This window comes from Schistocerca cancellata, chromosome 7 (genome assembly GCF_023864275.1).
Source record: "Schistocerca cancellata isolate TAMUIC-IGC-003103 chromosome 7, iqSchCanc2.1, whole genome shotgun sequence".
Taxonomy (NCBI): Eukaryota; Metazoa; Arthropoda; class Insecta; order Orthoptera; family Acrididae; genus Schistocerca; species Schistocerca cancellata.
In genome coordinates, this window is record NC_064632.1 from 597,290,058 (window position 1) to 597,303,422 (window position 13,365).

A 13,365-nucleotide genomic window follows, 5' to 3' on the forward strand; every position below is an offset into this window, starting at 1 on the left:
TTTTCTGCCTGTCAGTTGCTGTTTTTTGTTGGAGCGTGGTTCGACTAATGCTTCTACAGTGTGTTACAAAAAGGTACGGCCAAACTTTCAGGAAACATTACTCACGCACAAATAAAGAAAAGATGTTATGTGGACATGTGTCCGGAAACGCTTAATTTCCATGTTAGAGCTCATTTTAGTGTCGTCAGTGTGTACTGTACTTCCTCGATTCACCGCCAGTTGGCCCAATTGAAGGAAGGTAATGTTGACTTCGGTGCTTGTGTTGACATGCAACTCATTGCTCTACAGTACTAGCATCAAGCACATCAGTACGTAGCATCAACAGGTTAGTGTTCATCACGAACGTGGTTTTTCAGTCAGTGCAATGTTTACAAATGCGAAGTTGGCAGATGCCCATTTGATGTATGGATTATCACGGGGCAATAGCCGTGGCGCGGTACGTTTGTATCGAGACAGATTTCCAGAACGAAGGTGTCCCGACAGGTAGAGGTTCGAAGCAATTGATCGGCGTCTTAGGGAGCACGGAACATTCCAGCCTATGACACTTCTGCGAATGGTTCATCCAACAATGTGTGAATCCTCATTTCAGTGCAAATGTTCTCTTTACGGATGAGGATTCATTCCAACGTGATCAAATTGTAAATTTTCACAATCACCATGTGTGGACTGACGAGAATCCGCACGCGACTGTGCAATCATGTCATCAACACAGATTTTCTGTGAACTTTTGGGCAGGCATTTTTGGTGATGTCTTGATTGGGCCCCATGTTCTTCGACCTACTCTCAATGGAGCACGTTATCATGATTTCATACGGGATACTCTACCTGTGCTGCTAGAACATGTGCCTTTACAAGTACGACACAACATGTGGTTCATGCACGATGGAGCTCCTGCGCATTTTAGTCGAAGTGTTCGTACGCTTCTCAACAACAGATTCGGTGACCGATGGATTGGTAGCGGCGGACCAATTCCATGGCCTGCACGCTCTCCTGACCTCAACCCTCTTGACTTTCATTTATGGGGGCATTTGAAAGCTGTTGTCTACGCAACCCCGGTACCAAATGTAGAGACTCTTCGTGCTCGTATTGTGGACGGCTGTGATACAGTACGACATTCGCCAGGGCTGCAATCAGCGCATCAGGGATTCCATGCGACGGAGGGTGGATGCATGTATCCTCGCTAACGGAGGACATTTTGAACATTTCCTGTAACAAAGTGTTTGAAGTCACGGTGGTACGTGCTGTTGCTGTGTGTTTCCATTCCATGATTAATGTGATTTGAAGAGAAGTAATAAAATGAGCTCTAACATGGAAAGTAAGCGTTTCCTGACACATGTACACATAACATGTTTTCTTTCTTTGTGTGTGAGGAACGTTTCCTGGATGTTTGGCCGTAACTTTTTGTAACACCCTGTAGATTTATCAGTCCGAGTGATAACCTCAGACTGGGAAATCATAAATGCGCTATAAACGAAAGTTGGTAGGCGTGTTTCTACATCTGAAAGATGACGTCTATTCAGATTTCAAGCCAGTCGCATAAGAATGGCACTAGTATCGCCACAATGAGGACGTAAATCAGGTTTGCTTTATATACACGCTGTAACGGTCGTAGGCGTTAGTTACCTTTGATATTAGATGTAGTGAGTTGATATTGCTCAAGAATGCGTTTAAGGCGACAAAAACGCCATTCTCAACACCTCCCTGAGTTCGAAGGAGGTCGCGTAATAGGGCTAGAAGACGTTGAATGTTCCTTTTGGGACACTGCAGATAGACTTGGCAGCAATGTAGGCTTAGCCGTTCTACATTATTGCTCGCAGAGGTGGTCAGGAGAATGTACGGTCACAAGAAGATAGGGCCCCAGACGGCCAGTTGCACTACCGAGAGGGAAGACCATCGGTTTCCAGCTTACGGATCTGGCACATCGCACTGCATCTTCAGCAGCAATTTGAGCAGCAGTGGCCACCACAGTGGCGCAATGAACTGTCACGAATCGGTTACTCCGAGGACAGCTGCAAGCGAATTGTTCTAAAGCTTGCATTCCACTGACCCGCCATTTGCTACTCGACTGGCGTTGAGCGAGAGCTCATTGGAGGGCAGAGAGGAGTTCCGTTGTGTTTTCTGACGGAGGCGGGTTCTACCTCGCTGTCAGTGATGGCTGTGTGTTTCGGAGTCCAGTTGAGCTCCTGCAGCCAAGCTGTCTGCGTGACAGGCACACCGGACCTACACCTGGAGTCACGGCCTGGGCTGCGACTTCGTATGACAGTAGAAGCGTCCTCGTGACTGTCCCACGCACCCTGCAAGTCTCATGCCGATCTGGTTATTCTACGTGTTCTGCTGCCGTTCATGAACAGAATTCCAGGGGGTGTCTTCCAACAGGCTAGCGCTCGTCCACATACTGCTGTTGTAACCCAACATGCCCTGGCCTGCTTGATCACCGGATCTGCCTGCAATCGACCACATACTGGATATCATTGAACTGGAACTCGAGCGTCATCCACAACCGGCATTAACCGTCCCTGTATTGGCCGGCCAAGTGCCACACGCGTGCAACTCCATTTCAAAAACTGACATCCAGCACCTGTACAACGAAACCCTTCCACGTTTGCATGCTTGCATTCGACATTCTGCCCGTTACGCCCGTTATTAATGTACCGCCACTTCAGATCTGCAATGTCATATCTCGAGCTTAAGTTAATCTGTGGTCTTGCGATGTTAATCACTCAAGTTATGTCATCTAGACATACGTATACCGGAATTTCGTTACTGTACATTAATTATTTCTTGGTCTTGTGACTTTTTTCCCTGTAGAAGCAACTGACCACCAGCGGAAGATATAAAAATGACGCTGCTTTTATTTCAAAATTATCGGTTTCGGACAATGTCGCCAATCTACATGCCAAGTTTACTTTCATATAGTATATGACAGTCAACTGATAGTTCCGTTACGTAGGTGACTCTGTAACTGCGATGTATGATTCCAAGTCCTCAACTACAAGCAGTTGAAAATTCCACTGCAAACCGATAAATGGCGCGTTACTTCTAATTTAAAATTCTCGCTAATGACAATTCTGTCGGGATATGTAAGTGTAAACAGTAGTAAGTGCCAAAAACAAAGCGGCCAGTAGCAGTAACGCGTGCAATGTTCGCGGCAGGAAATTGGTTTTCAGGAACGATTTGCACGGATCTGAGGACAACGTTCCTAAACATCCACAATATACTCCTGAACACAAATGTGCTTAAAAAGTTGTTGCTAATGAGGTAAATGAGAACATCTATTTAGGCAAACAAACGGTATTAAATAGTGACGCTCATCATTGTTTATGTAAGTTTGCGTGTCAGGATGTGGACCTAGACACGTTAAGGGCCACGCTTAACATTGTTCATGTGCTGCTGTGATGAGGTTACTAAAATTAGTTTTCTGTTATGCTGAATGATGGAGTAAGTTTTGAGGTTATTATAGCTTGTTATTGCTAAAATTGCTAACGCAAATGATAGTGTCAAACACTGCAACAGTTCGAACCTTTTAAATTTCTGTTTTTGAGAGATATCACAGTAACGTTGCATTAATTCGTCCAGCAACTAAACAGTGGAAAGTTAGTGGTAGCTCATCTCAAGTGCACTCAGTTTCCAAGTAAACAATGCTAAGTACCGACTGATGAATTTTTAAGAATAGAATTGTGGGCAGATTTATCATTTTAAACACATGTCGTTACTGTATATATGTTTTAAAACAATGACTAATCTGAATAATAACTCACATTCCTTGTACTTGAAATGTCTTATTTATGCGATTTTATTCAAACCTTACTGCGCAATATCTCGAAATATCCAACATGTCCCTTGTCGTTCTTTAGCTTCACGACATTGTCCGAAACCAATAATTTTGAAATGAAAACAAAACATCTGAACAAAAGTCATACAATATTTATTAAAGGAAAACACCGGCATTTGACTGTTTTATTGTTTATTAAAGTACATCCCGGATTTCGACGCTTTTATGCCATTTTCAAGTATTTTACATTGCAAGTCCTGCAATATACGTTAAAGACATAAAATCATATATTTGAAAATGGCATAAAAGGCCGAAACTTGGATTGTACTCAAATAAACAGTGAACAGTCAATTGGCGGTGTGTTCCTCGGAAAAAAACCATAAAACAGTGACAGACAGTCACAAAATACTTAGTGAAAGATTTGTGACACCATTTCGGTATAGTGGCCAGTACATGACGATGCAGTACGAACATAACTGCCACTTTAAGTGTCGTCGTCGGAAAGCGGCGAGTCTCATGACGGAAAACCGTGTTACTGTTAAATGTAAAAAAATTATGGTAATAATAATAGTAATAATAATAATAATCGGACTTATTATGAAAAGGATTGTTCCTACTCATCGAATAGTGGAGATGCTGAGTCGCAAGATGGCACAACATTACGACTGTCAAACAAAATTTTCAGCCAAACACGCCTTCAGCTGGCCTTGGCAGCCAGAGGCTTTCGTCATGTGTGTGTGTGTGTGTGTGTGTGTGTGTGTGTGTGTGTGTGAGTGTGTTGACTATTCTGATGAAGGCCTGTTTGGCCGAAAGCTTTGTTCGACAGTCTTTTTGTTGTGCCTATCTGTCACTCAGCATCTCCACTATACGGTGAGTAGAAATTATTCTTTTCACAACACTGTCATTATTCCATCCTGGATTTTCCATTGTTGGACTTGCTGAAAGACATAGACTGCAGGTTCGACTTACAAGAGTTGAAATGGTAGCGCGACAGTGTGTGATGACGCACGACCGTTGTGTCAGCGAACTTACAACTTCTGACCTATTTAGAAGCCAAGAGATAAACAAAATAATTTTGACGAAATGGTTCCAATAATATTATTATTCGACACAAAACCCAAGTTACAGGAATGGTACAACCTTAACTTACTGATATTCGAAGAATAGAAGGGATAAGGAGTATCATTTCTATCATTTTAACAAAATAAACATCGGCAGTTACATAGATAATTAAGAAACAGGGATGAAGCTAATATTCTTAGATGTAATTTTATCTCTAATATCGCTGAAACTAAATGTTTTGCTAGACAGCGCACTCAAATGGCGGAAACGAAGTCATAGTGCAACGAATCATAGTACACATGTGACTTAACCCACTTCACTGTGATCGGTCAACGTACAAGTATACAACTCAGTAGCCACTGGAACTGTAATATGGTGTAGTTTAGCTAAAGGAGTTCTTATTACAGAATAATAACGGTTTCTTGAAAGCAGTTCAACGTATGAACACCGTTGGAATAAAAGATTGTGTTATGGCTTACTCGTGTCTCCGGCCCATTCCCACTCCCGCCATTGCCAACAAGAAACCTGAGAAAAAGTGTGACCGGGACTTTCAGACTTTATCAGTTTACTTGATTGAACAGTCACAGATCATTTCACAATAAATTCAAGTGAAATGAATACCCCTAGCTGCATACAGGCGTTGATAAAAGCCAACGGGGACAGTTGAAAACGTGTGCTCCGACCGGAACTTGAACCCGGGATCTCCTGCTTACATAGCAGACAGGGTGTTACAAAAAGGAATCGCCAAACTTTCGGGAAACATTCCTCACACACAAAGAAAGAAAATATGTTATGTGGAAATGTGTCCGGAAACGCATACTTTCCATGTTAGAGCTCATTTTATTACTTCTCTTCAAATCACATTAATCATGGAATGGAAACACACAGCAACAGCACGTACCAGCGTGACTTCAAACACTTTGTTACAGGAAATGTTCAAAATGTCCTGCGTTAGCGAGGATACATGTATCCACCCTTGGTCGCATGGAATCCCTGATGCGCTGATTGCAGCCCTGGAGAATGGCGTATTGTATCACAGCCGTCCACAATACGAGCACGAAGAGTCTCTACATTTGGTACCGGGGTTGCGTAGACAAGACCTTTCAAATGCCCCCATAAATGAAAGTCAAGAGGGTTGAGGTCAGGAGAGCGTGGAGACCATGGAGTTGGTCCGCCTCTACCAATCCATCGGTCACCGAATCTGTTGTTGAGAAGCGTACGAACACTTCGACTAAAATGCGCAGGAGCTCCATCGTGCATGAAGCACATGTTGTGTCGTACTTGTAAAGGCACATGTTTTAGCAGCACAGGTAGAGTATCCCGTATGAAATCATGATAACGTGCTCCATTGAGAGTAGGTGGAAGAACATGGGGCCCAATCAAGACATCACCAAAAATGCCTGCCCAAACGTTCACAGAAAATCTGTGTTGATGACATGATTGCACAGTTGCGTGCGGATTCTCGTCAGTCCACACATGTTGATTGTGAAAATTTACAATTTGATCACGTTGGAATGAAGCCTCATCCGTAAAGAGAACATTTGCACTGAAATGGGGATTGACACATTGTTGGATGAACCATTCGCAGAAGTGTACCCGTGGCGGCCAATCAGCTGCTGATAGTGCCTGCACACGCTGTACATGGTACGGAAACAACTGCTTCTCCCGTAGCACTCTCCATACAGTGACGTGGTCAAGGTTACCTAGTACAGCAGCAACTTCTCTGACGCTGACATTAAGGTTATCTTCAACTGCACGAAGAATGGCCTCGTCCATTGCAGGTGTCCTCGTCGTTCTAGGTCTTTCCCAGTCGCGAGTCATAGGCTGGAATGTTCTGTGCTCCCTAAGACGCCGATCAATTGCTTCGAACGTCTTCCTATCGGGACACCTTCGTTCTGGAAATCTGTCTCGATACAAACGTACCGCGCCACGGCTATTGCCCCGTGCTAATCCATACATCAAATTGGCATCTGCCAACTCCGCATTTGTAAACATTGCACTGAATGCAAAACCACGTTCGCGATGAAGACTAACCTGTTGCTGCTACGTACTGTTGTGCTTGATGCTAGTACTGTAGAGCAGTGAGTCGCATGTCAACACGAGCACCGAAGTCAACATTACCTTCCTTCAATTGGGCCAACTGGCGGTGAATCGAGGAAGTACAGTACATACTGACGAAACTAAAATGAGCTCTAACATGGAAATTAAGCGTTTCCGGACACATGTCCACATAACATATTTTCTTTATTTGTGTGTGAGGACTGTTTCCTGAAAGTTTGGCCGTACCTTTTTGTAACATCCTGTATATATGAAAATGCTATCTGTTCTTTTGGACATGTCCGAAAGAACAGATACCATCTTCATATGCATAAATTCAAGTAGTTAAATTTCTTCTTATCAACGACTACTCAGTTTCATATATATTCGCAACTGCGTATCACGATCTCCACACGAGGTATTACAGGTGATACGATAAAACATTATGACCACTGCCCACTGCGACTTTGGATGCCGCCTGGTGGCAAATGGTGAGATCCATTGACATAAGTGACTTTGAAAAAGTGCAGATGATTATTAAGCAGCGGCTGAGAACAAGTATCCCGAAAACGGCGAAGCTGGTCGAGTGTCCACGCGCTACTCCCGTGAGCATCTACTGATAGAGGTAGGACGGCAGTGAGAATACCACAAGGCGCTAAATGGTTGGACGTCCGCGACTCTTCACAGAACGTGGGGTTCCGAGGCTTGTCTGCTCTGTAATGTAGGACAGATGGTGATCTGTGGCATCTCTGCACAATGCTGGTGCACGCACAAGTGTTTCGGAGCACATTGTTAATCGAACGTCGTTGAGCATGCAGCTGCACAGCAGATCATCCGTACGTGTTCACATGTTGACCCAACGGCATCGTCAATTACTACTGCAGTGATTACGGGACCATCGGGATTCGACCGTCGATCAGTGGAAACGTGTCGGCCGTTCCGGTGAATCACGTTTTTACTACACTAGTTCGCCGATCGTCTCTCCCCAAACCCCGTCATCGAGGTGAACGGCGGCTCGAGAAACGCAGCGCGCCACTGGCGCACGCTGGTGGGAGCGGGATTATACTGTGGGTGACATTCTGCGGCGCCTGCATGGGAACTGTGGTGGTGATGGAGGACACGCCGGCAGCTGCCAACCACCCCGCATCACTTCACGCTTGATGCCATCCCCCCCGACGGCGACGTCATATTTCGGCTATATAACTGTCGGTGTCTCGGAATCAGAGGAGCATCATAGTGAACTCAAGTTGATGTCTAGGCGACCAAATTGATCTGATGTAAATCCTATGGAACGCAGAGGGGTCACTATCGGGCGCCATCACGGTGTACGCAAATCAGTGGCCCGTTATTTATGAGAATTACATTCAATGCCACATACTTCCCCAAACCTGCTCACAAAATGTCGGAACCCTGTTATGCAGAATCAGCGATATATTTCGTTCAAAATACGGACGAACAAGATATTAAGCAGGTGGTCATAATATTTTGGTACATCAGAGTATTTTACAATGATAGCCAAAATGCATTTATGATAAATTGTTTGTTCCTAAGAGCGCAGATTTTGACAAGTTTGAATGATAGTGAACTAGACTTATTAGTCATGGTCGAAAATTATAGCCCGAATACTTCACGGAAGAATGGAAAAAACTCATAGAAGCCGACCTCGCGGAAGATCAGGTTGGATTCCGGAGAAATTTGGAAGCACACAAGGTAGCACTGACCCTACGACGTCTCTTAGGAGATAATTTTGGGGGTTGGGTTGTTTGGGGGAAGAGACCAGACAGCGAGGTCATCGGCCTCATCGGATTAGGGAAGGATGGGGAAGGAAGTCGGCCGTGCCCTTTCAAAGGAACCATCCCGGCATTTTGCCTGGAGCGATTTAGGGAAATCACGGAAAACCTAAATCTGGATGGCCGGACGCGGGATTGAACCGTCGTCCTCCCGATTGCGAGTCCAGTGTGCTAACCACTTCGCCACCTCGCTCGATTTTTGCTTTATGGATACCAAAATAACATGATGGCCGAAGTACAGAGAATATTAAATGTAGATTGGCAGTGACAAGAGTAGAGTCTCTGTTTGTTAACGTCGACTGTAAATTAAAATGTTTGAAAGTCTTTCAGGTAGGTACTTGCCTGGAGTGTCGCCATATATGGAAGTGAAACATGGACGATAAACAATTTAGACAAGAAGAGAATAGAGGTTTTTTGAAATGTAGTGCTACAGAAGAACATTGTATACTAGGGGGGTAGATCGTTTAAATAATGAGAAGATAATGAGCAGGATTGCGGAGAAAAGAAATTTGTGGCACAACTTGACCAGAAGATAAGTGTTACCAGTTTAATGTTGGAGGATTGTGAGGGTTTAAAAATCTTACAGGAAGATCAAGAGATGAATACAGTAAACATATTCACAAGGATGTAGGGCCTAGCAGTTACTGGGAGATGAAGAGACTTGCGCAAGATAGAGAACCATGGACAGACGCATCAAATTCGTACGGTGTCGTAATGCCCTTTACAGCAGTTTTTGCGATACCCTATTCTTTTGCTTCCAACAGATGTTCACTTATTTATATGTGGTGCATTATAATAGATTTAATTCGAACTGTACTTTCCCTGATGTCGTAATTTCCCGAAGTTAAAACTGTCTGTGCCTGATGTTTCAAATATGCAAAAAAACGTAACGCTATAGTCACAATGTTCCGTCTATCGTATGTAGCATGCTCACTAAGGAACTAGCCAAATTAGTCCTCTAGTACCGCAAGTCCTTCTCTATCCGGAACTTTAATGACCCTTTCGGAACTGAAATAATTTACTCTTTGCTACATTTCCACAATAAATCTCATATTTAATCCTTCGCTATAGGAGCAATGTCCTATTGGTTCGCACCATGTAATTTGGTGAAACATATGTTTCTGTAAGTTTCCTCAGTGCGCTATTTGACAGTAGGTGTTTCTGTGTTCTGTTTCGCTGTAGTGGTGTACTAATGAACAATTACCAGTATTAGAATTTTAAGGTTTTAGTCATGTTTATTTTTCGAAATAAACCAGTTTAATGTTTGTTATCAATCGTGCTAAAAGTGGCTAGTAACAGCAAATTTGATGTTTCATTCAACGTCAGTAAATTTCATGATAAAGACTAAAAAAAAGTTCACGTGTTTTTATTTTATTATGTATTTTTAATCCTTTGATAGATCCAGTTCAAGGAGACTACAAATTTGCAGTAAGCGATGTAGATGACACTAGTGTTCTCCTGGAATGGTCTGTGAGTATGCAGCTACAAGCTACTGAATAAGCAATAACTTGTTTAGTAGGTTATAAGATTTATATTTGAATAAATAACTGTTGCAATTCGAAGTTAAATGTATCTGGAAACTTCTGACAGATTTGTCTATTAGAATTTACTGAAACAAGTGATAATATTTTTCTTTGTTTTATTTCTTTTTGTCTCCTTAAAAGCAATATGTAGGCAGGGAGTTTTATCTTGCAAACATATTTAGCTACTTGGAAGATTTATAGTTTTATATTCTCCTTAATACTGGCAACTTTTATTTCATGAACAAATACAAAACTGCTTGGGATATTATGCATTGACAGATGGATAGGTGCACACACACACACACACACACACACACACACACACACACACACAAACAAAATTAAATGAATGTAGTTGAGTGAAATCCAGGTTTTGCCTATTTCTGTGTAGTAATAAAAGTTATAACAATGACTCGATCCATCTGTGGATCAGTTTCACAAGCATAGTCGATTATCATAGCATTACAGTTTAACCAAAAAGAATACACAATTAATTGAATAATGCATTTAGATATTTACATGTCTATGTTGACAAGTATGGCGCTGGTAGCTGCCTATGATTTTATAGTATGATTCATCTCATCATTTACCTGAAGTAATGTTAGGTAAACACAGGAACCACAGTCATACCGGACTGATGAGAGTTAATGCTTCCACTCTCCTGAACACAACATCAGTCCGTTAAAGGTGGAACAATATGAAGCTCTTTGTAACTAGGGTATGGTGCTTGCTTGCACATTCTTCCAAAGAAATTATTTGACATGTAAAAAAAGTTATTATTACAGTACTGTCCATCCGTTCCTCAACGTCAATCACATCAACATGATGACCATAATGTTTGGTTTACATTTTCTGTACCACAACTTCCCATTTGCTCGCTGGAAGACTTCAGTAGTGAATCAGGTCTTAAGCTTAGAAAAAGGAGTGAATGATTGTATTACATATTGCCAATTTTTGGTATTACATTTTCATGAAACATTAAAACATTACAGTATAAAGCGTGTTGTGGTATGACAGTAGTGTTTTATCATCGTTTACTTCCATTACAGTTTTTTGCAAACACCAACTCTGTAATTAATTCAAGTATTTCTTGAGTTTGCAATTTATCATACTTTTCCTCCCAATGTAGCTTTCACAGCGAACAGCTTCATCCATTTTCTTTATTTAATGGTTTTATCGTGCATTCAGAAGATCAGACGCCATTTTTTATTCTCATAATTGAAGTGTACTTCTTCTTGGTCTAACATCGTTAGGTCTTCAAATTCTGTTGTCCTTTACAGTATCGTGTTTTTGTGCATGTTATGAGATGTGAGAAACGTTATGAATGCCTGGTATTACATGTTACTGAGAAATGTTATTTCTTTGAACAGTATGAACATGATAAGACTTCACTGACTTGTGAAATATTGGACTTCGAGCTGTCTGTTCTCTGTGGAAGCGAGAATCTTAAATTTCTCATAACAGAGAAAAAAGGTCTCTTCAGACTGTCAGATATTATGCCTGACATGACCTACAATTTCCAACTGACTGGTAAAACTGTGACCGGCAATAGGACTCTACCTACAGAGATTGAAGTTCACACACTAACTGCTGGTAAGTATAATGCCACTTTGTTTCATCTGTGTGATTTGGAAAACTATAAGGCTTTGTTATGTCAAACAGTAAGAACTGATGTATGGTTAGCTAACATACGTATGTTGGAGGGAATAAGAGAAGGGAGGTGTAAAGCTCCTATTTGAGGGCCCCATGAGAAAGAGAACTACTTATGAAACTCACAGTTCCAGGTCTAACTTCCAGTCCAACATGCTTAGTTAACTCTGTGGGGATTTCAAAACAGTGTACAAACTGAATAATAGCGAAAATGAGTTCATACAGATTTTAAATAGTAGTTAATAACACCAAAACTTAAATGAAATCACTATGTTCATACAATACCTTAAATAAAACATAAGCAAAAAACCTAAGTGCAAGGTAAAAAGAACAGTGTGTTAAGTGTTGTAACTTCCCACCTCTTGATATGGTATTAAGACTAGTACATTCTGTGTAAATAAGTGGATGTTCTCACTCACAGTACATATTTAGAATACTTATATATTTTTCAAGATAGTGAACTTTATATAAATAAATTAATATCAAATTTAAGATAGTGACTATATTGTTCTTTTATAGATGAAGTCGTTGTGAAGCATTATTACAACTTCAGCTCTTCTGTCAGTTTTTGTGACTGATACAAATACTTACTTTAGGAAAACGTTTTCTTTTCCAACTGAAGTATTGTAAAATACTATCTTATTCAATATTAATGTGTAAATTGACTCAGCTCAACTACAATTGAACAATTCGTGCACTCGGACTGTACTGTCACGGACTTGAACTACTGGACTACTGGAGTGTAAAAATTTAGTGGCTTTTCTATTTTATTTATTTATTTACCCATATTTATTCATTTACATACAATTGATATCACCGTTAGTAATTCTGAAAACAACTTTTGCCGTGGAGATTGATATTTAAAAATACATATACTTTTTATTTTATATAAATACAGGGTGATTCAAAAAGAATACCACAACTTTAGGAATTTAAAACTCTGCAACGAAAAAAGGCAGAGCTAAGCACTATCTGTCGGCGAATTAAGGGAGCTATAAAGTTTCATTTAGTTGTACATTTGTTCGCTTGAGGCGCTGTTGGCTAGGCGTCAGCGTCAGTTGATGCTAAGATGGCGACCGCTCAACAGAAAGCTTTTTGTGTTATTTAGTACAGCAGAAGTGAATCGACAACAGTTGTTCAGCGTGCATTTCGAACGAAGTATGGTGTTAAACCTCCTGATAGGTGGTGTATTAAACGTTGGTATAAACAGTTTACAGAGAATGGGTGTTTGTGCAAAGGGAAAAGATCTGGACGGCCGAGAACGAGTGATGAAAATGGCCTCCAAGAAGCCCTGATCTTACCCCCTGCGATTTTTTTTATGGGGGTATGTTAAGGATATGGTGTTTCGGCCACCTCTCCCAGCCACCATTGATGATTTGAAACGAGAAATAACAGCAGCTATCCAAACTGTTACGCCTGATATGCTACAGAGAGTGTGGAAAGAGTTGGAGTATCAGGTTGATATTGCTCGAGTGTCTGGAGGGGGCCATATTGAACATCTCTGAACTTGTTTTTGAGTGATAAAAAACCT

The 13,365-nt window shown here is 41.4% G+C and overlaps 1 protein-coding gene across 2 annotated transcripts in view; it reads left to right on the forward strand.

The window, feature by feature from the left end:
• The window catches only part of LOC126092114 (titin-like), a 511,816-nt gene that overhangs the window by 336,935 nt on the left and 161,516 nt on the right, over positions 1 to 13,365 (forward strand). For both annotated transcript variants that reach the window (XM_049907552.1, XM_049907553.1), the window contains 2 exons: positions 10,061 to 10,131; positions 11,555 to 11,777. In XM_049907552.1, the coding sequence (XP_049763509.1) occupies positions 10,061 to 10,131; positions 11,555 to 11,777 (294 nt within the window). The remainder of the gene's footprint in view (positions 1 to 10,060; positions 10,132 to 11,554; positions 11,778 to 13,365) is intronic.